General features: G+C 39.4%; 1 protein-coding gene across 2 annotated transcripts in view; it reads right to left on the bottom strand.

Annotated features, from left to right (window-relative positions):
- Window positions 1-8,283: 8,283 nt before the first annotated feature.
- NLN (neurolysin) overlaps window positions 8,284-21,296 on the bottom strand; it is a 61,577-nt gene continuing 48,564 nt past the window's right edge. For both annotated transcript variants that reach the window (XM_039384385.1, XM_039384384.1), the window contains one exon: window positions 8,284-17,033. In XM_039384385.1, coding sequence (XP_039240319.1) covers window positions 16,966-17,033 — 68 coding nt within the window. In that variant the 3' untranslated portion in view covers window positions 8,284-16,965. The remainder of the gene's footprint in view (window positions 17,034-21,296) is intronic.

Here is a 21,296-nt window from a genome sequence, read left to right as displayed (position 1 = left end):
CCCTATTCCATAGCCACTGAAAGCAGTGACTATGCTTCCAAAGGAGATTAGACTGCTTCTGTTCCGCTACATATAGGAAACGTCCTATGAATTCTTTCTTCGTATAGTGATTGCATGAAGAGGGAGATCATCTGGAGCCAGTGCTGAATTCTTTTTCCTATTTAAGGGACTGCAATAAAAAGGTGAATATTTAGCTGCTACTGAATACTGAAGACCTTCGGGGAGCTCAATGAAACAGTTCAGCTGACATTCAGAGAGTGACCGGCCTTTGAAGCGTGAAAAATAAGAGTGATAAACAGAGGTGTTTTGGTCCCAGTTGAAGAAGAGTGCTGCCTTGGGAAGAGGTAAGTCAGTCCAGGCAGACTACCGTGTAGTGAGTGGAGAAAAGGCCAGTTTTACCATATCCAAATATCATGCAGGTATCCCGACAGTTGCTTTATTTTTTTCTGTGTGATGTAGATAAAAGTCTGGGCGAATTCCAGTCATGCTGCCTACATATACAGGCTTCTTGAAATAAAGAAATAAAAAACAGATGTTAGTTTTCTTGTAAAGGAAGGATCGGGTCTCTGTAAACTGTAGGAGCGATCCATTAGGAAATAAATGCTAAATAAAGATTTGATTAAGAAGGCTACAGTATAGGGAGGAGCTGCTGACATTCAGAAACATGAGGAATAATACTGTTGGTATTATGCAGAGGAAATGGATGTGAGCAGTTAGTAAGTACTCTCAAATTAGTGTACAACTGTGAAGAAATGAAGGCTATAACTGAAAATAAATATTGTCAAATAGAGCAGAAGAATATTCAGTGGTCTTTTCAAAGCCTTGGAAGAACAGAGAAGCAGTTGAAAAATGAAATTAAAGAAAGCAAACTAATTTTCAAAAATAACATCGTCACGTGTCTGAGAAAACACAGGCACTCTGCTAAATCATTCAGCAGGAAGCAGGGAAATGCAGTCAGGGCAAACATCATGCTAGGCAGAAAGCTGCCACGTCAGTGTTTTCTTACTGCAGTGGCAATAGTCACACCACTCCTTCATCAACAGCTCCATCTCTCTCTTCAGGGTAATTTGCTTTTTTCTCTTAGGACTTTATTGAAGAGCAGAAGTGATGGTCTGATGGAAAATGATGTAAAGACAAACAAAGGATTGGGAGAAGTCATTAAGTCTATGGGTGAGGATGACTACAAAGTAGAGGGTGATTAGCAAATAGAGGAGTAGAGAGGAGGGAAGGGTAAGGAGAGGATAGAAGAAATGGAGACATAATAAAATACCCACTTTTAGCCCAGCACACCACTCCAAAACCACAGCCCTACCAGAATTATTCCATTTAATGAAATCAACATATATAACATCAAGTCTCTGGAACTTCTGGCAAAAGATTTAAATAGGATTTCAGTACTTTCCATTTTGAGCCTTACACTGCTGTATCATATCCTTGTGGTTGTTTACAGCCACTTGAGGATTAAAAACTGAAATGAATTAGAGACTTTTGAATAAAAGGCTAGAACCTAGAGCCAATAAATTTTGGCATTGAATTCCATTTATTTTAGGAGAAGTAAGGTTCCTCTGATATGAACTGAATTTCTTACTCACAGAAAGGACAGTTACAATGCAGGTCCTAGGACTCTGCTAATTTATGCCACTTGACAATTCCCATCACAGATGCAGAAAAAATCAACTGTTGTAGTACAATAGTGCAGCAAACACAACCCATCTAAATTAATGATATTCTGCTGTACTTCGTAAGATATACTCAGACATACTGTTAATCCAGTGCCTAGTTTAAAGAATTAAACTGGGATATATTTTAATTGTTCTGTAATGCCACGGTCCAAAAAGGGGGGAGGGAGGACCGTGGCACCGCATGGATCCCGAACACATAGGTGGAGTGTGGGTAGAATCCTTTATTCACACGTGCGCACGATCTTTTATGAGCTCAGGAGGGGAAAGGGCCAGAACATAGGGCGGAGCATGAGACAGACAAGCGGGGGAACAAACCAGGATAGGGACATGGGCAAAAGAGGGAGGAATGTGGGAGGAACCAGGGAGAGAAGGGGCGAATGGAGGCTGTCCCCTCTCTGCAGCTTCTCCAGCCAATCCGCAGGAAAGCAGGGGAGCGGACAAGCCTGAACATGGCCGGGAAGTACAAATTCTGGGGAAGCATACAATGTGTATATACATAATAACTGTAAAGTCTGTATCATAAAGTCCTTTCAATCACTGTACATCTTTTTCCACTTCTGAGATTTTCCCCATTCTGACTCCTGGTCCTTCACACTGTAATGCTTGAAATTAATTAGTCAAGTGTTAAATATAATTTTTGTTTGCTGAGGAATCATGAATAATAATGCACACAACTGTGTTTTTATGTAACTTACAGCCTTTTATGTAACCGAAGTACTAAACATTTTGTAAGTATATGTATATACTTGTAATTTTTTAATATTTTGTACAATTTTTTCATTTCTCTTTACTTGGCTACTGAATAATAAAATATGGAGTTTCAGTTCATGTGACCTTTGCTGTCTAAATGACATAAATTTTAAACAGAGCAAATAAATTTATATATATATATATATAGAAACCGATATTCATTTGCAGGTTTAAAAAAAATAAAAAACCAAACCAAAACAAAAATCCTGTGTAAATACTCCTTTTTGTTTGTGTTTTTTAAGGAACATTTTCTGGTTTGGTTTTTATGGAACATTTTCATATATGTTGAAGCAGACTATTATGCCTTTTTAAAAGAACACTATCTTTTTGAAGAAGGCTGCTAATGCTACATAGTCAACACCATTGTAAAATACATCTTCTGTGAATAGTCTGCTTTCACACTCACTACTACTTGTTAAACTTTGCTGATAGAAATATTAAAAGAGTGGACAAGTTACACTGGAATTAAAAAATTACATGGAACAGTCTACAGTTGTCTTATAAGTTTCCCATTTCCATTGATGGCAATTTACATAACACAAACCTAAGTTAAAATTGATTCCTTATGCTGTTTTGGGAGTAATAACTCAGAGGAATACTTTGCTGTTTCTCTCCTATCTGTGTATTTACAGATGAACAAAATTAGTTCTATTACCAGCTGGAAAACGATAAACTCATTTAGATCTCTCACTGAAAAGGAAAATGGATGCTTAGATTGTAAGGCACTGATTTTCTTTATGCTGGATGGAGAAGGAATGTGGGGTTTTAGCATAATAAAGCTAAGCATAATACGGTGAAAGTATAATTACATTTGCTTAGAGTTCTTTTGTGTCATGCATTTGACTGTAAAAAACAGGCTCATCATTCAGAAGTTAGGGGTGCTAATTGATATACTAAAAGAAGCAGAGGCAATTAATTAATTAATTCCATTAAATTTGTTGGTATTTTTTACCGAAGATCCAATAGTATTTTTTCCAGTAAAATATTTTTCTGGAAATGTTGAAACAATGTTTTAGTGGAAGAAATTCAATGATAATTCTTTCACATTGGCTAAGCTAGTTTAACGCCATCTATGTTAATGCAGCTTAGGTAATATGTTAAGAACAGAAATTCATTTTTTGGTCAGCAAAAGAAAGAAAGCAGAACAAGCATGGGATTTTTTCGTTTGGTTGGTTTGGGGTTTGGCTTTTTTTGTGGTTTCTTTTTGTGGGTTTGGGGGGGGGGTTTGGGGGGGGGTTTTTGTGTGTTTTTTTGTAATTATAAGTAATCTGATTTCTTGGTTGATTTATAAAAAACTATTTAGGAATCAGGAAAGCAGGTTTTATGATGGCAATTAACAGCCACAGTTCTGTTTCAAATCTGATGCCTGTACAGTATTCATTCCACACATCACTTTTGGAAAATGCTTTAAGGAATAGCATTCTTATGCTGTGGCATTACTGCAGATTTAAAAGATCATTTAAAAGATCATTTTTCTGGATCATTCAGCTTCATTAGAATACTGAAAGCTCACCTACAAATAAATTCTAATATTTATTTGCTGGAAAAATATGTACCAATTGTTTACTACTTCTCTTGGCCTTGAATTCAAGAAGGACTGTAGCACTAAGATAGATACATCACCATTACTTTTATTACTCCTCTCTCTAGGAACACTGATAATTGGGGTTTTTTTGGAAACCATTTTTCTGCTTGATTATCTGCAAAGTGAGATTGTATTGTTTTCCACCATTACCTCCACCAATGATACTGTACTTAGCCTCCAAGAAAAAACAGCAGACTTTTGTAGAGGCCACAGAAATCCAGCAAAAGACAGTGATAAACACCCAGGACTAGAACTCTGTTCTAACCATATTATATATGCCACTATTTTGTTGCTTTTGAGGGATAAAAGACCTTGTGGAAGGCGTGCACTAAAAATGAGCATTCAGTAAGCAAACAGCAAATCAGATAAGGAGAATAGTCTAAATATAAAATTAAAAGGGGCAGAAGTGAAGAGGCTGTAAGAATTTTGTTGAATTCATGGAACTCTTAGGCCCGCTGATGTTTTGTTTCCCTAAAATACTCAGGAGGATGAAAATCTTTCAAAGTCAATCTGGTAAATATATATTTTAGGGCTCTGCCTATTTCTAGTACTTTCACCTTGTTTCTTATTAACTTTAGTTACTCGATAATCTTTATTGGGAATCTTGACTCTATATCCATGTTGCTAGCAACTTCAGAAACATATCTTATTTTAATTTGATTGTTAAAAATAGTGTCTTATGAAATTCCCACTGAACTTTGGTCCTGGCATATGTGCTCAGCTCTAAAAGTCTTCCATTTTAAATCACTTTTATCTTTAAAATCACTAAGGCGCTTCTCTCCAGTGTTCATGTGGCATTTTCTAGGCAAAAGAATTTAACAATTGAACTGAAAGCAAAAAAAAGAAAAAGAGTGACATTGAGGCATGGGCCTCAATGACTTGGGCCAAAACACAATATGTAATTGTCAGATGACTATGTAAGGTAATTTAAGATTCAGTGTAACACCATGTATAACAGTAGTTTGGAAAAGAAGGAAAGAAATTTATCCAGTCATGCAGAATCAAAGTCTCCCCGTGTAACTAATTCTATAATGAGCAAAATGAGGTGAGACTTTAAAGGTATATATGCTATATCACAAAATCCGGCACAAAGACTTGGCTACAGTAGCAGAATCTGCATACTGTTCTCTGTAAATTCAGTTTTGAAAGCCAAAACACCCTGGGGGAAAAAAAAGGAAACTTTTCCAATCCTCCAGCACAGATATGCTGAATGCGCAGGGCATTGTAATGGCAAGAGGAGCATCTCCATCCTGGACCTGGAGGAAGACAGCTGTCACTGCCATTGGTACCCTTGGTAAACTGTGTTCCTGGGATGGAGCAGACAGAGGGGTCCTGCCACATAGTCAGGGCCTCTGGCCTCACAGGGCAAGGAAAACAGGCATTTTCTGCCTGCTCCTAGGGAGCTTTGCACTTTGTCCCTGACATGGGCTGCAGCACAGCACACAAGTTGGATTTACTCCTGTTGTTGTGAGCCAATGGGCAGTGGCAGAGGCGTAAAACAGCCCCAAGTGTTTGGCAGCTGCTCTGCTGTGGCTCCCCCGATCCTGTGGCCTGTGCAGCAACATGCTGAGGGCAGTAGGATGATCTGTAAATCTGTAAAATCCCTTCCTGGAGCATGGACATTCTTAAGGCAGTCTAGATGTTGTGTACTTCTGATTTCAATCTACAGTGGATTTCATACAGACAAATCATAAACATCAGGAAAAATTAATGGAATAATAAAATAAAAATGTGAATTTAAACATCTAAAAATGGATTTCAGTGAAAAAGTGGGAGTTCCTTGCTTTGGAAATATGGTAACACTGGGATATGGCCACTAGTCATCAGTATGGCTCTGCTTTCCCTCATTATCATGGTCTGCCTGAGTTTTGCTGAAAATGCAAGTCACGCTAATAAGCTAAATGATGAAGCAATGCAGTCCATGGAACTGGCCTCAAATGGATTGTTATTATTATTATTTAATTTTACTGGATAGCATGGATATGCTTTCTCAATGTGACAAATACTGATGGGAGTACAGATCTGCAAATATGTTAATGGTAGTTTTTCCACTGCTTATATTTTTAACACAGAAATTTCAAGCAAACTCATCTACAATTAGGTGATCTTTTCTCTCCTCTCTCCTCGAGGCCATGCTATGCACTCCTGGCAGCTTCTGGGCACAGCCAGTGTTGTACTCAGAAACTGCTGTCTGGAGCAGAGATGAAGTGTTCTGAGACCAGGTCTGCACAACAGAACCTTTTAAGGGGACACTGGAGGAACACATGGACAAAGCTCCTTCCATAGCATGTACTGAATTTAAAGCTGACCTGATCAAACTCTTCATAATCTCCACCGCATGCTGAGTGCACATCCAGCCATGTGACGGGACAGTTACTTTTGGCTACACAAAAGCCAAAAGTTGTCTACTACACCAGTAGTCACATGGTGGGCATATATGAGTCCCCCCACACACACCAGGCAACCAGGAAGGCACATTGCTGTGTGATGCTAACAGTGCCCTATCCATCATGTGCTGGGCTGAGGAGAGGAGCAGTCTGGGTGCCCTGACAGCTCTGCCATCACACTGAAGTGCTGCCATGGTTTGAGCAAAATGAGTGGGAAGGAGCCAGATGGAGACCAGGCCCTGTCATAGAATGGCTTGGATTGGAAGGGATCTTAAAGATTATCTAGTTCTTATACTCCCTGCTGTAGACAGAGATGCCACCCACCGCATCAGGTTGCTCAAGGCCCTAACCAACTTGGCCTATGGGCATCCTCACACTACTCAAAGACATGCACAGGCTGCAATGTTGTTCCACCTACAAGAACCTGGTCACAGAGGGGCCACTCTGTTGTTGCATCATCATCAGTCCCTAAAAAACACAGAGGCTTCAGGTGGCAATATTCTAAGAAAGAAAGGAATGGGTCTGTTGGAAAAGATGGTGAAGGGGAAAGAATAGCAGGGGTCCACCTCTGCTGCAAGAGAAGCTAGGGAAAGCGTGTGGTTGGATTTTTGTGAGATCAGCTGAAGGCACCTTTGGATTATTGACTTCTTTGCCAAAGATGTATTTTAAATTTAACATTTGTCTATGATTTTTCTCTTCCCTGAGACAATTCATTATTTTGGCCTGGCATCAGCTATATTACTTTGGCGTAACACAATCCTTCCTACAGACATATTATAAATGTCAGGAAAAAGTTTATAATAGAAGGGCAGAGAGGAGCCTGAGAGCCCAAGGCTAGGAGCTGCTCTGCAGAACTGCATGCACCCAGCACTTGGCCCATAAAAACTCTTGTTTGTGGAAGACCCACCTGCTCTGCCCTTCAGTGGCATCTAGGATGTCAGCAGAGCTGTCGATCAGGACAAACTGCTGCTTCTAATGCCATTAAGCAGAAGACTTCGGCACGGTGTCAGTGTGTATTTAAGTACTAGGACATCTGCTCCTTCATGGAACAAGTTATTTTCATTATGAAAGCATCCATAATGTCATGGGTGCTATTCAAAATAAAAGACATGTCAGTAGTATAACTTTCAAACAGCCTCACACCTGACACGTGACTGTATCTAATATGATTAAGGTGGCACTTTTACACTTTGCCACCAAAGTTGAGGGGTTTTGTTTAAACTAAGTATAAAATCTAAACGTTTTACAATTCCAGGCAATTTAACGTAACTTAGGTTTTTGGTGGCCTGTTGTTATCAAAATCTCTCTCAATCTTGTTTTCAGAGTGAAAGGATAATCTTGTTAATTCACTGATCTAGGATTTAGAAGCTCTGAACTCTGTATCCCAGTCTGCCACAGACCACAGCTAGCAGGGGCACTGTAATCCCTCCGGTTTTGGATGGTAGACAACCCGGGAGAGGGAACCTCCCTTATTTAGTATTTGCAGTATTTGGTATGCCATTGTAATACAAATCATAGCTGCTGCAGTGTGGGAAGAACCTAACAAAGTCATTGAACTCTTCTTGGTTGTGTGTCAATATCTGCTGAACCGCCGTAGGAAATGTGCCTGACAGATGCAGCTCGGTTACCCAGCACAGGGCTGGGCTGCAGCAGCACCAGTCCAGCCGCCGCTCCAGTGAGCAGGGCTGTCTGGTGGCCCCTGTAATGTGACAAGCAGAGTGTGACCGGCAGCAGGGGGTCTGAAATAGCCATACATTCAGCTTCTGGGACCTGAGGAGCGAGTAGCTCAGAACTGCTAGCCAGCAGCAGAGCTGCCATGCTGCCCCTCTCCTCGCTGCTGAAGGCTCCAGGCAAACCACAAACTGCTTAAACCTGGCAGGGAAACAAGAAGAGATAAATCAATTTAAAAGACAGTTCAGCTTGATAAACCGGATAAGTTTCTACACTTGCAAGCTCATGGCATCTAAACATTATGGTAATAGCTTACCAGGAGAGCAGCAAAAGTGATCATACATGTTTTCTTAAGCCATTCAGAACTCCCAGGGCCGGCACAGCCCCTGTGTGGACTTTGGCTGTGCCACCTGCCTTACAAAAGCCTGCTTTTGTAAGCAGGCTGAGCTTCATTGCACCCCTGTGCTTCATTGCTCAGGGGTGGTGAAGGGCACGATATGCTTGTGTTTTGCTGTTTTCTTCCCTGTTAAGTCAGCCTCAGGCCTATGAGAAACATTTTGCCAATTTAGCTTGTCAATAAGAACAGGTGGTTGCACAGCTTCCTCTAAAAAGTGCAAAAAGCCATCCAGCCAAGGACACATGAAGGGTATAAATAGAAGTATGTGGGGACAAACTCAAGGGCAGAAGCAGCCCAGGTGAATGGTTTTGTTGTCAGCAGAGCACAGCTCCAGGGCCTCATTACTGAAGGTACAAATGAAGGCAAGTCCAAACATGGGAAGTGTGTTTCAGTGAGATATAAGCTGCAGTATGACTGGAACACGCTATTAGAGAGAGCATTCATAATTTTGTTTCTGCAAAGTGTATTTAAACATGAGTGCCAATATATGGAAATGGTTCTACAAAGTATCAATCTGAGCCATTTGCATCATGTGCTAGGAATAGTCCTAGCTTCTCCCACCCTGTCCATAAGCTTTTCCTCTTCACTAAAGCACGTTCATATTCGCTGTTCACACAATTTTCTCTGCTCTCCCTCCTGCTTTACCACCTTTTTCCTTCTGTCTCCTCTAGTTCTGCTTCAGAAGAGTTCTGCTTTCAAATACAGACATTTAGAATGAAGTCAGTCAAATTATTAGACATTCTGCATGTAAATTTCATGTGTCCCACAGACCAGCTGGACAGTCCTTTTCTCTGACCCGTCAGTCTGCAGGCCTGCTGTGTTCTTAGATTCCCCATCTCCAGACGCCAGTTGTTTGCCCAGCCTGCAGAACGCAATTGAAGATGAGCAGAGCATGCTATTGTATATTCAGAACAGCTTTTCTTTCAGTTTTTCAGATCATTGTTATTTCTGTGTAACCTGATTAAAGTAAACATCCTTAACTGTGCTGTTTCTTTTTGTAGACATTTACGAGTATGCTATCCCTGGTTTACCCTAGGTGATGGGTCAAAAAGTTCTGCCAAATTTCTCCCTGAGGAAAATTTGGATGACAGCCATCTCACTGCCAGGATGTAAAACATTATATGCTCTCATTTAGCCTGCATCTTTTCCAACTGCAGAGAACTCTCTGAGTTTTCCGGAGATGGGACATCAGGCTCAGTAGCAGGTCTGGTCAGATGCAGAGGAGATTTATAAGAATTGGTTTTCCCATGTATCTCTTCCCAGAAGATGTCTTTAAAGCATTATGACGGAGAGAATTTTACTTACTAACTTTGTTCAGAGCACTCACCAGTTTCTTATGAAAGCGCATCTTTTTCTGCTTTCAGGCATCTTTTCTACTTTCAGGCAGTATCCAGCCTCTGCTTTATTCCAACTCCTATTGGGCTGGAATATTTTTCAGACAGACATGTCCCACATGACAAATAAAAAACACAGGAGAAACATGATGGGCCTTTAACTCCAGATATAAAGGTATAAGGACATCAGTAAAACAATAATAAGCCAAATGAGGACAAGAGGATGGCACAAGATGTCTTAGTCTCACACTGTTGTCTTTGCGTAAACACTCTATTGAACTCTGATAATCAATAACATGGTTTGGTTTTGTAACTGGAAGGATCCAAGGAAATCATAGAATCCTTAAGGTTTGAAAAGACCTCTAAGATCAGCAAGTCCAACTGTTAACCCAGCAACCACCATGTCCACCACTCCAATACAGGGACTACTTGTGGTTAGTAACCATGTCACTTGTTAGTAAATTAACAGCAGCACTGTCATTATCAACAACTCTTTATCTTTCTCCTACCCCCAAGTTTGCTAGCCATCAAAAACTCTATTCCTTTCCTTTGCTTCCCTTTCCTTCCCCTTCCCCTTTCCTTCTCCTTCCCTTCCCTTCACTTCCCTTGCCTGATAGACCATGCAAATATTTAAGGTACTACATTTGACATCAATAAATAAAGTGTGTGCCCTGATCCTCAAAGCTGAGAATCATCTAGTTCCTCCTTAGATTGTACGGCACCATATATTATTTATGATTTCCCTATTGTTCTTATTTCTTTTAAGTAAACAGGATAGGTATAATCTCGCTGTAGAGAGCAGACTTGCTCAGAAGTGAAATTTAGTATCAACTGCAGGATTGAATAAACTTTCTTTAGATTAAATAAAAAAAGGTAGGAGCTGAGAAAGAACTTTCTTTTAAAATGTATCTGTGCTACTCACAGAAAAAAAATATTCCTAGCTGTTAATACTTCCAGAAGGAATTTATACTACAGAATCCTTATGATCCTTACTGAATTATGATGTAATTAAAAACACCCTATAGAGGAACCTTTATGTAAAGCCTAACACTCTCTATAGAAGTGAGTTGTTGATGAGCACGGTTGAAGTGTTCTTGCTGGAGCTGGTTTTGAGCTGTGAAGCTCACTGAGACAGAAAGCAGCATACCTTGAGATTTTCTCTTGCTCCAACTCCACTGAGATCACTTTAGAACCTTCACTTCAGGGCATGGAAATGTCATGCTTGCCTTTGCTCAGCACAGCCTGGAATCTGTGCTGCTTCATAAAGAAAACATCAGTGATTCGCATTTACAATGTGGAGGGAAATATCATAATTACATGCTAAAAGCCTCAGTATATAGGAAGTTCCTGCAACTGATGGCAGCCTAAGTAAGTTTAATGCTGACTGCAAGTCAGTGACATAAACCATTCCAAATACAGTCTGTTTACAATTTCAGACACACTCGAAGTGCTGGTGGGAATTTCCTTTTTGAAATTTGCCTAGCAGACTAGGCCCAAGAGTCAGGTAGTGGCAAAGCTATTGTTCTCAGCCCAGCGGGCTGCAGGAAAAAAGACAGTTGCTGAGTCAGACAGAATATCCCCTGGACGCTCTGGCTGCAGACTAGCCTTTAGAAGACCTGCCAGCTCACCTAAGGGTAAAATCAAAGCTTAAAAAAGCCAATACAGTTCATAAAGAAGGAAATTCATTTTTAGGATACCATTTTTTGGTATTTTAACTTAGATTTGTGGTGAAGAAACCTATGGAATCTCGGAAAATCTGTATGCACAGTTTGTATAGTATCTTTCCAACCACAGCCACTGCTGATGTAGCCAAGAGCTCTGAGCGCTGCTAGGCTGCATGCTGCTGTACCTGCTCCTGTTACCATGGGAATGGATGCTGGCAAAAGGAGGATAAGAGCTTTAAAGTAATTTCGAATATAATTAGCACTTTCACCTTTCTGGAGATTGGCTCCCCAAAAGCCCCCAGATAGTAAACCCATCCAATTCAGACTCATCAATACAGCAATTAGTGTCTAAAGAGGCATTAGTTAACATGATCAATGTGGGAATGACACACAAAAGGCAGGCATTGTTGCAGCAGGGAAGCAGTGGGTTCCTGTGGCCTTCTTTGCCTATTACTAAAAAGGAATTCGGCTCCTTTGCTATGAGTCAGTGTTCCAGTTTCACCCTTAATTAATTCAGAGTCAAGAGAAAGGGCACTTATGTGAAGAGAAGCTCCCAATGATGGCTCAATGAAGTTTGCAGAAGAGAAGGAGGGGAAAGAAGTCATTATAGCAACAAAGTTTGAGATCACAGAGAGGAAGAAACCTCATGGGGAAATCTAAGTAGCAGTGTTTCTTATTACACTGGCACTGTCTGAATGAGGTACATCAGACAAAGAAATGCTCCTCAGAGTGGCACTACCCCTACCCCCTATGCACAAACCTTTCATCCAGGCAGCGAGTGCATCATTTAGTACACTGTGATCTGCACCCATTTCTACAACATGGCAAAAGCCTTCAAAGGTCTCTGTTTTGTCACCATCATCTCCTTTTTAACTATAGAGGTCAGAAGGGAATTTTGGAATTTTGTACAATTTCACGCTTCTTCACTAAAACCACAATAGCCTGCTTGTATTCAGGTTCAATACAGAACTCACCTTCAGTGACCAGTGAAGTGACTGCTTGCATAATTATTACTGTTTCTAACAACATTAACATTTGGCTGGATACTGCCTGAAAGGTTTTGGCTGTGATTATCTGGCAGAAAAAGATGCGCTTTCATAAGAAACTGGTGAATGCTCTGAAGAAAGTTAGGGCAAGATAGTAAGTAAAATTTTGTAGAAGATTTCTTGGCTTACTAGTGGATCTTTACAATCTCTAAACACATACTGTAATTAAAAAAAAAGATATCAATTACCTCTATTCATCTCATAATATTCTCTTAGGCTGCCTTTGGACAGGGCTGGGCAGCAGAGCCAAGCTCCAGACAGAACCATCTGAAATGAAGCTGTGTCCCTGGGGATGTCTTTTGTGCCAGTCCTGCTTGTGGTGCGTCTATAGCCCCCAACCTGTTCTCTTTGGAGTGTCTTATTACTTAAGCATTATCACACAGTCCAGTCATTGCACAGCAGAGCAAATAAAGCATCTTTGTACCTCCCGTTCCCATCAACAGTGATCTGAGGTAGCACAGTGATCTTTCACATTGTTAGATAATTATGGGGGGGGGGGGGCGAAGAGGGAAGTTGCTTTAAGCTATGTATTGTTGTACAGCTATTTCTCATGCATCTGGATTTTCAGGACCCTTTAAGATATCAAGTAATTTTCTCCTATTTTTTCAGTGCAGGTTTTTTTTGTAAAGACACTGAGATCCAAAGATACTGTTATTCAACAAAATATGACTGAGACAGAAGATTATATCATCCAGATGCATTTGTCGTAGTCTGTCTCCCTGCCTACCGCTGTTAAATGCTTTCAAATGAGTGTGAGGGTTAGGCCAAATTCTTCCATTAAGGGCAAAACATTGCTGTGGGTAGAACGCTTCTCTGCTTTCCCCTTGGCTGGACAGCTTCCTTACAAGACAGCACCCTTGAGTCATTTGTGTACATGAAAGACACACATTTTATCATGGCTTGTTTCAGAGAAGACTAAGAGTTTTTCCTGCAAGGACAGATATGTAGGGGCAAGAGTTGTGAAGATCACCCATGTAGAGACTGCTGGAGGGAACCTGTCATGCCACCTGACTGTCCTGTCAGGAGGTACTGTGGCTGCTGGGCACTGTTTTGCTCCAACACACGGTTTGGACAATTTCCAAAATGATGTTGTCTGCTCCAGACACTCCAAGAAGCTTCCAAGATTCCTGGGCTCCCCAGCTGGTATACAGAGCCCTCCTGAATAGCTTTCATTCCCCAGAAAAACAAGACAGCCAAAGCCCTCAGTAAGAGCTTTACTTTCTTCACAGTCTACTGCCAAATTTCTTTACTAACTAGCTTTAAAAAGTTAAATGCTTAGAGACAATCCGCTGATGCTTGCATTAACCAAGTAACTGTCTTCAGCTGTAAGATGGACACAGCTCACACAACCATGGTGTGTTTTGTAGGCCAGCACAGCTACACCAGACTGAGTTCCAAGGCAAGCACACAAAGAGTTAGGAGGTGCTATAATTAAAGTATATAAGGTTAGGAGATGCATAATTATGTTCAACCATAATTACACCCACTGGTTACTTTGCTTTATGATATAGTCTTCAATTACATGACCACCTCTTTTCTTCTTTTCCCTATGGGATCCATGCCTGTGTCAGGACAGTCTACATGGCACAGCACAGCAGGACTGCCCAAATTGCCATTTAGCACACTGGGAAGTGCCTTTGCATTGCATTCTGTTCAGGACAATCTACCTTCTTGTGAAGTTAGGCTCGCAATAGAGATGTCTGAGGCATAAGAAGTCTGAGCTCACAGTCTAGAATGTTCTTATGCAGATTTGCAAAAAAAATTCAAATTTGCATGTCTGGCTTCCATATTATTAAATCCTGTATTTATAAATATCTGCTGAGAGCAGCATCTTTATGAGCAGCTTTCTTAACTATAGGATAAGAAACTACTTACTGGGCTGAACTTATTCACACAAAAGGCCTTATCCAGCCTCAGTTTCTGTAGTGAAATTCTTACTGACTAAAATGGGATCAGGATCATGCCTCTGGCACCCGCTATCATGCGTTGCTCCCAACAGAGCATTGTTCAGTTCAGCCAAACCAACAGGAAAAACTGCAAGAGCAATTTCTCAAATCAAAGCACAAACACATGCACATGGCATGACAGACTGGTAGGCTACTACTATTGCTCACACTGAAAAAGCGAGTCGTCTCTTCAGTGAGAAAGAAGTGGGAAATCTTTTTGTGTGCATTCTGAAGTGCAGAGTGGAGCACTCGTCTTTTACAGGCACTCACATGTCAGCATCATGAAGAAATATTTATACTGTGAGCAGCTAATAGTAATCTTTTGTAATTGCTGCTTATTAACATCCCCATACTTTTGAAGCATGGTAGAATCATAGTTTCAGTGATACTTTTGAAATAACTAATGCAAGACAATACAGAAGTGTAACTATTCATAATTTTAGGCTCCCTATCTGAAATAAATAATCTATATAGCAACTATACTGGTGGTACTAAAACACAGTCCCAAATGACAGGCTAACCTAAATCTGATTTTTAAAAAGATACCATTACACTATATTTCTACTTATAATTTAAAACCAGACAACTAAATCACGGAGTGTACTTGAAAATTCAAGATTACATGCACTGAGTGAAGGATATGAAGACCTTACTTTGGTTTAATTAGTAGTATAACTATCTATCCTGTGAAATAGGAAGAACTGCAAAAGAAAATTCAAAATATGTGTCTATCAGACAAATATGCAAAAGAGGAGTCCTAACAATAAGAAAACACAGATTTCAGAATTCATGTCTTTTTTATTTGCTGTGACCAACCTGGCAAACCATTCTATGAAATAACTTAGTGAGGCTACTTGCCTTCCTGCAGCAGAGCACTTGGCATGGCATTCTTGGCACCACAAACTCCATCAATAAATCTCAGCAAGATTTTTGGCAGCAAGAACAGAACTATTTCTACCTTCCTTTAATCACACTGGACAACCCAGAGCTGTTATGATTCAGTGCCCCTGGAACAATTGGAGAAGGTTTTTTGATGTATTACATTACACCAGCATAAATAAGATTAAAGATCTTACTATATATCTGGAAACGAAACAAGTATTTGGATAAAGTTGTATTCCCTTCCTCCATCCTCCCATAGCAATAAATATTTTTAACCTCAATCTGTTATTTATATCCTGTTTATAAACAGACAGTTGTCTTACCAATATCTCATTTACTCTAATTCATAATCTTGATATGAATTATATCTTTTCATGTTCCCACTTGCAAAAGTTAAAGTATCATATCAGATTTGACTATCAAGGAAGAATTAACTCTGAAGCTGAAGATTATAATCACCTTCTTGTTTGGTCCTACAATTACTACCCACACAAGTGTTGTCCCACTTTTAGTTTCAACACATCTTCCATACATACACAGCACATACACACTGTTGTCATTTGGCAAGTTGCTTTCCTGCCCTTTGATCCTTTCTTAGTCTGTGACATCTACATTTGTGTGTCATCCTTTTATCCACGTCTCCAGGTGTTAGACACAGAGGAGCAGCCACATAGATATCCAGCCCATTTCACTTGCAGCAGCAGCCTTGTCAGTAATTCTTCTCACCAGTAATTCACAACTCTGGCTTTGATGCCATACCACTGTTTTTGAACATACTATTGTTTGAAATAACTGTCTTGATACTGTCCTTCAGGCTTTAGCTTTACAGCTCTTCCCACACTGTGAGATTTCAGGTCTAAATGAGAACACAGAGGTAGTACAACACATATTAATTATTAATATTAATAGGATGGCTGAAATAAATCTATCCCTTACACAGAGATATTTTCTCTTATTAAAGTTACCTTAGCAGACATTTAAATATTTGGTGAACCTCACAGTTCATTTATTCTGTAAATTCATGCTGAGCAGACAGCTGACTTAACAAAGCTCCACTGGCTTTTAGCAGACCTGTATCAGAGAATCCCTGCTGAGGATTCATTTCCATCCAACAGCTACCTGAAAACACATCTTATTCATGTTAAACTCTAAACCTGGCCATTCTATTACAAAAATCTGGTTTTTATGGAAAGCAATATGTCTGTAAGCATCTCAATGAAAAAAATTAATAATTTTCTCCATTAATATTTCAGCGAATAGTTCTCAGTTAATATGTCAGGAATTTTTCAAGTTCTACCACTGACCAAAATCTAAATTATACAGAAAATCTCATGAAATAAATGTTGAGAAAAAAAGATTATACTGAAATCCAAAGCTCCAATTAAAAATATTAAAACATTTCAACCAGTACCAACTCTGATAAACCATTCCAAAAACCTCCTTCTCACCTACTTTTATGAACTCTCACCTAAACTGCGAAGTTACTTTCTACATGTAGTAAACTATAGTTTGGGCTTGCAGACCTGACTGCAAGTTAGGCTGCCCAACAAGTCCTATTATAATGACCTGTTTTCAATTTCTTTTAAATTTGCTGAACTGTAACAGTTTGAGCTGAAGTTCTTCATGCTGAATATGCTCCCCAGGCTGATTTCAGTGAGGAAAATGTTCCCTGAATTATTCTGGCTGTCTCTGAAATCAAAGAAAAGTATTATACATATTATTTCAACAATTAAAAACATCTGATAGTAACGCTTTAAAGTAAGATTTGAAACATGGCAGAGAACAAAAATCGTATTGAAATGTCCTTTCTGCTTTTGTCATGAAGATACACCTGAATTTGGCCTGGTTATATACCTCTAAGAATATGCAGTTCAGTAAAAACCTGCTGCAGTTATATAGCTAAAAATCTCCAAAATCCCTTGAAATGCTTGCACCTCCCACAGGTTAGACTGGGCTCAAATGCAAACGAGCCATTTTATCCCATGCAAGAGCTCCCTTCAGGCCACAACCACCGAGCTGAAGATGGGCAGACTATAGTAACAGCTGCTAACCCACTCAGGCTACAGCAAGATAAACCAGCAGAAATGTGGAAGTGCAGCTTGTCCCTTCTGTGCCCTCAGTGGTGAATTTTCTGGCAGCAGATAAGGAAGCCAGACAGAGCTCCCTGTTATTAGTGCAGAAGGAACAATCCACAAGGGAACTGACTGAACAATTTTTCTAGATCTTAAATCTAAAAAACAAACTGTACCTTGTGAGCTATTGTAAGTTCTGCACTTAAATCTGTGCTGTAGAAAAGATTATCTAGAAAGTATCCCATTATTTCCTTTATGATCTCAGTGGACTATATAATTAAAACCGAAATGTACTTTTGCCATTTGTTTCCTAGTGTTAGTCATTGTGTCCTCGTGAAATGTATTTCTCTCCACGTCAGGGACTTCTTTTCTTTTTCCTCCGAGACTGACAATCTAGTCCCTCACTGATAACCACAACAGCACCAGCACATAAGATCTGTGAAACTAATGGCATTACTGACTGAAATGTTCAGCACAAAGGGCCACCCAAGATCATTACCTTGTTATAAGAAAATTCAGAGCCAAAAGTAACAAATTACAAGGCTTAGAATTTATTTTAATTTTTATCTTTAATCATCAGAGCATTTGCTCAAGTGCTCTCAAAGTAAGGGTGGACATGAAAACATGTTGGTGGGTATGTTGAGAAAGCATGCAAAATAAGTAATTCTTTCCATAGCAATTCCTTTTGTGCATTTTAGTCACTGCAAATGCACTAGTCAGCAAAAATAACCTTGAATATTGTTGCTTTCACCATATGAATATTACTCTAGTACTTTATATGTCTCTTTGTATAACATAGACAAGAAATACCTTAATTTTATATTTTTGTGTTTATAATACATGATGCATTCATATTTGTGTTTTCTGGTGAAAAGTCAGAGCTATAAAGTTCTTTTGGTGAAGGGAAATTTTATCATCACTTTACTGATCTCTTCCTATTCATATTCAAATCTCCTGCAGTCATAACAAGCATCTTCTACTTTTCTGGCTGAAAATTATTCCTTTTTCCCCCCAAAATTAAACCATCTACAGCACTTGAATATTGGTTCTCTAAAGAAAAGGGAGATGACATAATCCACAATAACTACAGCATAAGGAGATAGGCATCCATGCTTACATTTTCAAATCCAAAAGAATGTTTGATAGTTGCCAAAATACCTTCTCTAGGTCTAACTTTTTAAATGTAGAGAGGGATATTCTTATCCTTGTTATCCATTCTGTGAAATACTTTAGACAAAAAATGGTCAGTAAGAGGAGGACAAAAACTTTTAAATGTTTGGCAAGTTACCATAGTACGGTTTTTCAGATCCTTTAACAATGGCTCTCACTGAGCTCACTAGATCCTCATTCTCTGAAAATCAACTTAAATAACTAAATAACTTAATACATCACTTAAATAACTAGCTCTGGACTCTGTATTTTAACATGTAAAATTGCAGCTATGAAATACTGTTAATACAGGTTACACATAGAGGAGTTATACTTTGTCCTTGGGGAAAAATCAAGTGGTTATTTATATTCCTTCCTTCCTTTACTGTCAGGCAGAATAAAAAAAAAATATACTCACAAACATAAAATATTTCAAGGCGGAAGTAGCCACAACACAGGCAAAGAGGGTTCACAGAGGCAAAACTGCTACCAGAGCACAAGACATAGCCAGGATTTATGAAAAGACATGAAGGGAACTTGTAACCTTCATGCTCAACCTGTATTTGCAATGTAAGATGGTTCAGGTTCTCTAATGACAATCTGATTAAAAGTGAGCACAGAAATGTTATTACCTACTAAAGGCATATCAAAAGAATCATATATTATGCCAAGGTGCACTGTTGCTTACATTGAAGTATCAATTTGCAAGTCACATACAAAAAGTTTTCAAACACTCTCAGAACCATTTCAGAATTCACCAGCCTGAACTCACAATATTATCCAATTATTAATAAAATTGTGCAACAGCCAAATCTAATTAAATATCAATAAGAAAATTATATTCTCTTGTCCTTCCTTTTAAACTAAGGAAATTCTTTTTCATTAAGTCTATAAGAGAAAATTAAGTCTCTTGTTTTCTAAGACATCTTGTTGATTTTTATGACATACAGCAATATTTCACAAATAAAGTACTTATTTGTTTTATTAAACAAACTGAACAACCTCCCTTTGACAAAATTTCTCCTCTGAGGATACTTAGCACATAGCAGAAGAGAAAAAGGCAATATAAAATATGAAATGCCTCAAAATTAGGAAATATCATATCAGTTAGATGCTAAGCTCTGCAATAAAATCCTTAGTGAGACACTCAACACTAGAAATGATTCATTTATTCTTTTACATCTAAAATTTTACTTCTGAAATTTCCAATTCTGCTGCTGCCTAAATTTATCTTCTGTGTTAAATTCTATCTTATCGTAGTGCTTCTGCACAAACCAAAACTGCTTTCTTATTAATGAAGTCAGCAGTGACCTTTGATGAAACTTTCCATTTTAATTAATGTTGTACAAAATTAAATAAAGGAAAATTATATCAGCAACTGAAACATCTCTGTTATCATGGGAAAGTAATCCAGAGAAGCATCATTTTTGTTACAGATGTGGGCCAGCAATAATAAAAAAAATGTTTCAATAATAATTTTTAATGTTTTGGGAACTTTGTTGATAACTGAACAAATGCTACTTTAATAGACCCATTGGGGATTTATTTAGCAAATTATACTACAGTGGCCTAAGAAATCACACCTGTGCAGCTTCCCAAACAGCATGCTGAGTTAGAGAACTGAGCCCAAATTAATCAAATATGCGTATCAGGCAAGTAGAATTTCTAGTCTCTGAGGTTTCTCCAGCCCAGAGCGCGCTTAAAGGGGCTTGATTTTCTCTTTTCCTCTTTTTGTTTTGAGATAGTAATTTGCAATCTCTGCTTTGGGTGTGGAATGTCCAGAGCTGAAAGAATTGAAAACACAAAGCTACTCACTCTGTCACCTTTTCAAAACCAAGGGACTCCATTACCTTTGGACACCAAGAAGAAATGGCACCCTTCTGCTGCAGAAACAGTCTGTATCTTGGATCTTTGTCAGTTATCTTCTAATTTCAAGATGCTTAAGAATCACAGAATACCAGGCTGTAAGAGGACATCAAATATTATCTGGTCCATGCAAAAGCATGGTCTACACAAGATGGCCCAGGACCCTTTCCATGTGGATCTTAAGAGTGTCCAAAGTTGCAGAATCCATCACTTCCCTGGGGAGATATTCCGATGGCCTATTGTTCTGTTAAAATTTTCCCTTTTGCATCCAATTGGAATCTCCCCAGCAGTATCTTGTACCCATTACCCCTCTTCTTCTCCATGTGGCTCCTCCTAAAAAGAGAATCTCCATCTTTTTTGTAGCCACCCTTTAAATGCTGGACCAGAGGGATAAGGTCTCCCCTGTGCCTTCAAGCTCCTCAAGGCCGAACAACCCCAGTTCCCTCAGCCTTTCTTCACATGCCAGGCTTCCCAGGCTTTTGATTGTCTTTGTGGGCCTTCTCTGCACCCTCTCCAGCCTGTGAACATCTGTTTTGTACACCAGGGACCAAAACTGAACAGTGTTCCAGCTGAGGCCTGACAACCAGAAAGTAGGGTGGAATAATGATTCTGACAAGCACTGGGCAAAGTGGGATAATTCTTCACCTCTGCTAGTGAAGCCCTTGTTGAAGCCACCCATCCTGTTGCCTTTCTTTGCTGCAGGAGCACACTGGCCACTCAGACTGAGCTGCCTATCCACCAGGATCCCCCCAGCTCCCTTCCCACAGAGCTGCTCCCAAGCCGGGTAGATCCCAGCCTGTGCTGCTTTCCTGGATTATGCTTTCCTGGATGCAAGATCTTACACTTGTCTTTGTTGAGCTTCACA

The sequence above is a fragment of the Pipra filicauda genome, unplaced genomic scaffold (genome assembly GCF_003945595.2).
Source record: "Pipra filicauda isolate LSUMZ 115617 unplaced genomic scaffold, ASM394559v2 scaffold34_size3990699_pilon, whole genome shotgun sequence".
NCBI classification, from domain to species: Eukaryota; Metazoa; Chordata; class Aves; order Passeriformes; family Pipridae; genus Pipra; species Pipra filicauda.
Note: the sequence above shows the minus strand (reverse complement) of the source record. Positions and strands in the feature narration are given on the sequence as shown.